Source organism: Terrapene carolina, unplaced genomic scaffold (genome assembly GCF_002925995.2).
Source record: "Terrapene carolina triunguis isolate 2854851 unplaced genomic scaffold, T_m_triunguis-2.0 Scaffold211, whole genome shotgun sequence".
NCBI lineage: Eukaryota > Metazoa > Chordata > Testudines > Emydidae > Terrapene > Terrapene triunguis.
The window spans coordinates 14,033,327-14,041,201 of NW_020664562.1; the positions used below are offsets into that span (position 1 = coordinate 14,033,327).

At 42.5% G+C, this 7,875-nt stretch overlaps 1 protein-coding gene across 3 annotated transcripts in view; it reads left to right on the forward strand.

The window, feature by feature from the left end:
• The window catches only part of LOC113407417 (WD repeat-containing protein 47-like), a 42,370-nt gene that overhangs the window by 29,867 nt on the left and 4,628 nt on the right, over positions 1-7,875 (forward strand). For all 3 annotated transcript variants that reach the window (XM_026655913.1, XM_026655914.1, XM_026655915.1), the window contains 2 exons: positions 3,555-3,712; positions 7,174-7,343. In XM_026655913.1, coding sequence (XP_026511698.1) covers positions 3,555-3,712; positions 7,174-7,343 — 328 coding nt within the window. The remainder of the gene's footprint in view (positions 1-3,554; positions 3,713-7,173; positions 7,344-7,875) is intronic.

Here is a 7,875-nt window from a genome sequence, read left to right on the forward strand (position 1 = left end):
AGTGCAGAACGAGTTGGCGGACTATCTCAGCAGGTCCTTCCACTGCCATGAGTGGTCCCTATGCCCGGATGTCACAAACTACATCTTCCAATGGTGGGATTTTCCCCAAATAGTCCTCTTTGCTATGCAATGCAACAGGAAGTGCCAGCGGTTTTGCTTCTTCCTGAATCACAGCCTGGGCTCCATCGCAGATGCGTTCCTCCTCCCATGGGGAGGCCATCTCCTATACGCGCTTCCACCTATCCCTCTTATTCACAAGGTGCTCCTCAAGATTCGGAGGGAACAAGCTTCAGTGATATTGATAGCTCCAGCCTGGCCCCACCAATATTGATACACATTGCTCCTGGAAATGTCCATGGAAGCCCCAGTCACCTTGCCGCTCTTCCCAGACTTAACTCAGGATCACATCCATCTCCAGCACCCGAACCTCGAGTCGTTGCACCTCACAGCATGGAAGCTCTCCTGTTCGGACCCGGTCAAAAAAGTCCTCCTTGGCAGTAGGAAACCCTCCACCAGGGCTACCTACCTAGCCAAATGGAAGAGGTTTTCGATTTGATCGGTGCAACGCTGTCCATCTCCGACGCTTGTGTCTATAGTCCAGTATAAGGGGTATCTTCTCCAGCTTAAGCAGCAGGGACTGTCCATGTCATCAATAAGGGTTGGCTGCCATCTCTGCCTTCCATCCAGGCGCAGAGGGCCGGTCGGTCTTTGCCAACCCTATGGTCAGCCATTTTCTGAAAGGTCTTCACAGGCTATATCTGCACGTCCAACAACCGGTCCCGACCTGGGACCTCAATCTGATCCTTTCCAAATTGATGGGTCCACCCTTCGAACCGCTGGTGACTTGTTCCCTGCTCTACCTCTAGTACAAGGTGGCATTTCTGGTAGCGTTAACCTCAGCCAAGAGGGTGTCCGAATTCAAGGCCCTAACAACAGAGCCCCCTTACACCGTGTTATAAGGACAAGGTTCAGCTCAGGCCACATCCAGCTTTCCTCCCGAAGGTTGTCTCCCAATTTCACATCAACCAGGACATCTTCCTCCTAGTGTTCTATCCTAAGCTCCACGCAAGCGGCAAAGAGCAGAGGCTTCACTCGATGGACATCTGCAGAGCGCTACCCTTTTACATTGAAAGAACGAAACCTCATTCTGGAAGTCCATTCAACTGTTTGTGGCTGTGGCAGACAGGATGAAAGGTCTTCCAGTCTCCTCTCAACAAATTTTGTCATGGATCACGTCCTGCATCCGTGATTGCTATAACCTGGCAGAGGTGTCTGGTCCACACCCCACCCTTGCTCACAGTGCACTCCACCAGGGCGCAGGCTTCTTCAAAGGCCTTCCAGGCACATGTTCCCACCCAGGAAATATGCGGAGCGGCGACGTGGTCCTCAATACATACTTTCACATCACATTATGCTAGCACCCAGCAGGCCAGAGACGACACGGCCTTTGGTGGAGCAGTGCTCCAGTCAGCGGACATCTGAACTCCAACCCCACCTCTGGAACTTAGGCATGGGAATCACCTGATTAGAATTGACATGAACAAGCACTCGAAGAAGAAAAAATGGTTACTCACCTTCTCGTAACTGTTGTTCTTCAAGATGTGTTGTTTATGCCCATTCCAATACCCACCCAACTACCCCTCTGTCGGAACAGCCGGCAAGAAGGAACTGAGGGGGTGGCGGGTCGTTAGGGCTCTATAGTGAGCGCCATGAAGGCGCCACTCCAGGGAGTGCCCAGACCAACCTGATGGATGCTGGTAGGGGAAAAATCTTCCAGCTGCCGTGCACACGCGTACGCCTACACCTGATTGGAATGGACATGAACAACACATCTTGGAGAACAACAGTTACGAGAAGGTGAGTAACCGTTTTTTCAAAAACATCTGCTTTACCACACACATTCAAAACAGTAGAGAAATGGTGTTGGAGATTCCTGATAGCATATAGGAGGATATATAATGGAAGTCATTACCATTATAAACATTAAGGTCCAAATTTTCCAGTGTCCACTAATTTTAATGGCCAAACTTGTCTTTGATGGAAAAATTTATCTTAAAGGTGTTCACATTTACCAGTGACTTAAGAGGTACAGCCCCATATTATGAATTACAGGAGTCGCTTGACCTGGTTCCATTATAAGCAGAACTTTGAATCCCTTCTAACTTTCACCATAAACTATCTTTTGTCTGAAAATTTTTGTACTTAATGTCATTTCAAAGAGGGGTTTTGGTTGGAAGGTTATTTTGGAGGAGGCGTTTGGGAATTTGGTTTTTTATTTTATTTTTAATTTAAAGTAAGTTGTGAAAGCAGGTTGAGTTACAGGACTCTTCAAAATGTAACTTGTAATTTTTTGTGATTAATTTTTAATTTTCATAAAGAAATAAAAATACAAAAAGTAAACTATTTGCAGCTTGTATATTCTACCAAATACTGCATAATTTATAACTTTTAAAAGTTTTGTCCATCTGCTACTCAAGAGTCTTGAAGTCTTTCTGTTTAGTTCTCATTTTCCTATATATTTAAATCAGAAAATAAATTGGTTCAAGTATTCTGGAGAGAATATTGTATGCTTGTAACATGTAACATTATACTGTAATATCTTTTACTGTGTATTTTAGTTTCTTCTTAGTCTAGTACAAATAGCACCAGAGGTTGTGAAATGTCACTTCACCTGTTCAGTATTACCGTCTTTCCCCGAAAGTAAGACATCCCCCGAAAATAAGACCTACTTCCAGTTTTGCCTCTCGCTGTAATATAAGGCATCCCCCCGAAAATAAGACCTCCCCGATAATAAGGCCACCCCGGAATATAAGGCCCCGAAGCTACCGTAAGGCGTCTGACTCTTCTGGACTGTAGCGGCGGGCGCCGCCGCGCAGCTCACTGATTGGCCGCAGGACAAGAAAAATAAGACCTCCCCTGAAAATAAGACCTAGCGCATCTTTGGGAGCAAAAATTAATATAAGACACTGTCTTATTTTCGGGGAAACAGGGTATGTGGCTTTCCCTTAACCCACGAGTCTTCCATCTTAATTGGCTATTTAACAGCTGTATGTAAAATATTAAGCTGAATTTTAAAAAACTACAATAATTGGATGGCTTTGAGGAAGGAAAGAGAAGCATTTTATTGGTTCCTAATTTGGAAGTAGAAGAAATAGGAACAAGCTCTTGCAAAGAAGAACACTTAATATTTTAACAACTAAAATATTAAAAGTTTTTCAAGTTCTTTGCTCAGAAAAATGTGAGGTCATGCTATCTTTGTTTTAATTTGGTTTTGTGTAAGCATTCTTGTAGGTCTTTTAGAAGAACCTTTGAAAAACTCTTCCTTACATGATTTTATTAAGATCAAGATGCTATGATATCTTTACTCTCCGTATCACAAATAGTCAAGGGCTGGTCCTCCCAGTCTTTCCCCTATAATCTTTACATTTGAATACATTATTTTTTTTTAATGGGGATGGATTTTAACTTCTCTCAGCCTTGAACATGTGTGTAAGCGATTAAAAATGTAGTTATGTTTGTGAACCTATTGTGACTGTCACACTTTTACACAACAGGATGATAAATCAAAAAAGCAATTCATTTGTATTAATACTCTAGAAGATACACAAGCTGTCAGAGCTGTGGCTTTTCATCCGAGTGGGAGTTTGTATGCTGTTGGCTCAAATTCTAAAACTTTGAGGGTGTGTGCCTATCCAGAAGTAATTAACCCAAGGTAAGAAGGAAAATAAATGAACATACAGTCCTACCATAATCATTTCTGTTCCACTACCTATCACTGGATATCCAGAGCTGTCTGTAGATATTTCAAGTCTGTTCTTGTCTTTGACCCCTTTCATTTTGTTAGTTGATTAACCTGTCAACAATGAACTGTTACAATGGTGCTTTGAGAACATAGTAACTACCAAGACAGAATAAAAAGACCAGCTGCAGTATTTTTGTGTTTGTGACTAGTTTGACTAGTTCTTTCCCCTACTGCCAAGCTGTTTTGACATCAGTACTACAACTTTTCCTTTTGGTAGTAATCTTCCCCTAGAGTCTTGGACACACTGGCATTGTAAAAGAAACTTTTGTGTCTTAGAATATACATTTCAGGAACAGAAAAAGATGTTATGGCAGAATACTTCTGACCTATTCCACTTTTGTCTTAATTCCTCCTTCCTGGATTTTCATATCCATTATTTCCTTCTTTCTTCAGAAATAAATCTTGGTCTCAAACTCACTTTCTAGTCATTGCTTCAATTCCATTACTTTTTTAAAAGTTGGAGAGTTTTCAGAAAAATTACTCTAAAATGGCATTCTTATTGTGTGTATCTGCTCCTGATGAGTCTGGGACATCGTCCTGGTTTGGCTAAAAAGCTTGCTTTAACCTCTAATGTCCTTGCCTAATAAGAGTGGTATGCATTCTGTTTTCCCTCAAAGGTAATAAACAAAGGAGCCAGTGACGTTCTTATTCCAAAATGTTTGATGTTGATGTATGAAGCAGAAAGAACATGGTTTGGGGAGATGTGGAGTGTGTTCTGGGTCCTCCTCTCCCACTCCCCCCACCCCTGGCTCACTTATTGGTTTGGCTTGTTATGCTGGAAATTAGAAAAATCTGTTGTTTTTTATTCATAAACAGATTATCCCTCTAGCTTTTAACACCCTAGTTAGTGTGTGTAGTTTGATTTGGTGAACTTGATGTGACTATTGACTTGATAAGATAGAAAATTACAGCACAGCAAGAAACTAAAGGGAATGTTCTGAGCTTTCCACACCTCTTCCTGAGGTCTGTCTGTACATCTCCTTACCCACTGTCTTGTCAGGCTGTAAACATGGTGAAAGATTGTTCATATTCTTAATCTTGAGAAATATCTATTGCATCTAATGAAATTCTAAAATGGCCCATTAAAAGTTAAGATTTGCTTTCTCACTTTTAAAAAGCCCTAGTACACCTGGTACTCTGTCTAGTTTAAGTGCATTTAGCCTTTTGATAATTGTTTGTTTATGTTATGCAGTTCCTCGTCTGTCGTCCCTCGAAAACTGATACCTGACCTAGGCAGATCTTCACTTTCTTCCTCTGTAAAGATGGCAACAGAGTAACTAGTAACTTTATTTCCTTTTATGAGCTGTCTTCTATAACTTTAAAGTGGCCAGATTATTTGCTTTCCCTGTTGCATATCTATTTAAAATCCTTTGAGATCTTGTCATTTTTTGTGCTTTTTTCCCTTTTATCATTCTTCAGTCATCCTCATTTTCCAGTTTCTGTGGCAAATTTTTTAAATGGCCTATTAGCAGTCAAAGATACTTAGTTTCTGTTGCGCTGTTAGCTTCTTGCCTTTATTAGAATAAGCTTTTATTCTCGATGCTGAATTGCATTTTAAATACTTTGTAGCTTCCCACTAATTTCCTACAAGCATGTTATTTACTCATGTCTAAATAACCCATAGAAATAATCGGAGAAAGGGAATTAGGAATTTCCCCATAGCCAGATGTAAGTAAAGGCTGATTTAGGACGTTAAGAAATAATGCCAGGAAGGTTATGACTATAATGTATAATTGAATGAGTTTTGAGAGAGTGCATTAGAGAGGAGCAAAACTAGGGTTACCATTCGTCCGGATTCCCCCGGACATGTCCGGCTTTTTGAGCTAAAAATAGCGTCCGGGGGGAATTTGTAAATGTTTGGGAGTTCTGGGGGCGGGGCTGTCAGGGGGCAGGGGTGGGGAGAGGGATCGGAGCAGTCAGGGGACAGGGAGCAGAGGGGTTTAGATGGGTCGGGAGTTCTGGGGGGGGCTGTCAGGGGGTGGAGAGTGGTTGGATGGGGCGTGGGAGTCCCAGGGGTCTGTCTGGGGGTGGGGGTGTGGATAAGGGTTGGGGCAGTCAGGGTACAGGTAGGGGGTAGAGTCCTAGGGGGCCAGTTAGGATGGGGGGAGGGTCTCAGGAGGGGGCAGTCAGGGGACAAGAGGCAGGGAGGCTTAGGTAGGGGGTGGAGTCCTGGGGGGCAGTTAGGGGCAGGGGTCCCAGGAGGGGGCAGTCAGGGGACAAGGAGCGGGGGGAGGGTTGGGGGTTCTGAGGGGGGGAAGTGGGAGGGGCAGGGGCGGGGCTAGGGCAGATTGGGGCGGGGCTAAGGCGGGGCTCCTCCCGTCCTCTTTTTTGCTTGCTGAAATATGGTAACCCTAGCAAAACTAGCTGTGCTTTTTCCACAGACTGCCTCATTCAGGCTCCTTTCTTGTTAATTGGTGAAATGTTCTTAGTGTCATATTGCTCCTCTTCCTTACTTTTTAATGTCCAATACATAGAGGTAGAGTGGTATGTTGGTCTGAGTAGGTCTTTGAGGTGACCTAAGAAAACCAAGGCTTGCTTCCTTCCTAGGCCTCTGCAAACACTTACATAAATGCTTAACTTTAAGTACGAAAGTAGTCCATTGAAGTCAAGCACATGCATAAAGTGTTGGATACAAAAAGAAATATTTCTCTCTGGTTTTCACTTGTTTTGGACTCTGAAAATAAGGTATTTTGGTTTTTTTTGTTGTTGGGTTTTGAGTTTTGTTTTGTTTTTAAGACAATGCCTTTTTAATAATAGCTAAGTGTTATCTGTGTCAAACCAAGTACCTCTGGCAGACATTTCTGAATTTTGTTTCAAGATTGCTGGATTTTTTCCCCCCATCAAGAACACGCATAACTTAATTAGTGTGTGTTGTAGAAATCTGTTTCAGGTCACACTTGGAATGTTTCTGTAGTGAAATATTGGAGAACAAGGAGGAGCTTTCTTTGTGGTGTCTCTGTTATCCTAATATTCTACCCTAGTTGCCTTCCAGCATTAAAACTAACACTTTTTTAAAGCAAAAGTTTAAATTGCCACCCACACTTGTCCATTTTCATTGCCCTTTCGAGCACTTGCTTATGCTTGCAAGGAATCAGACCACGATAAGTGTGGTATGGAAGATGTTTGCATAATGCATGGAATCTAAAATTTGTTTGGGGAACATAGTTCCTGTGTGGCAGCAAAACACTATACTTTCACATTTAGTTTAACTTTTATTGCCTACCATTAGAAAACTGAAAAATAAGTAGAAATTAACTTGCTTGCCTACTTTGGATTTTTTATTACATTAAATAATACAATTGACTTACATTTTAGATTACATATTCTGTATTTACATATAAAAGAAATACTTATCTCTTTTTTTTTTCCAGTGCTTATAACGCTCCTAAACAACCAGATATTCGTTTCAAAAGGAACAAACATCACAAAGGGTCAATCTACTGTGTGGCATGGAGTCCTTGTGGACAGTTGTTGGCTACTGGTTCTAATGATAAATATGTTAAAGTACTACCTTTTAATGCAGAAACTTGTAATGCAACAGGTAGGGTGTATCTATATACTGCTATAACATGTTATCATTTATTTGGGATGGTCATGTTAGTGACAAATGGCAAAGCAACTTGAGTTATATCTGTCATTATGGCAACGAAGTGTATTAGGCTGTGTCTACACTGCCTCTTTCAGCACTAAAACTTTAGTCGTTCAGGGGTGTGAAAAAAACACACCCCTGAGTGACAAAAGTTTTAGCGCTGAAAAGCGCCAGTATAGACGGCACTCCCAGCGATAAAGCTACCATCCCTCGTTCAGGGTGGTTTTTGGGGGGCGGGGGTTTATTGTTTGTTTTTTTTATCATCGCCGGGAGAGCTCTCACCCCAGCGATAAAAGCATGTCTACACAGCCCATGTCACAGCGCTGCCACGCTGTAACATGGGCAGTATAGACATACCCTTAGATTATCACACTTAGTCCTGAACCAATGGTAGGTTAGAACAGTGGTCTCCAAAATGGGGTGCGCGGTCCCCGGGGGGTGCACAAGAGGATCCTTGGGGGTGCGCGGCAGGAGGAGCGCTTTT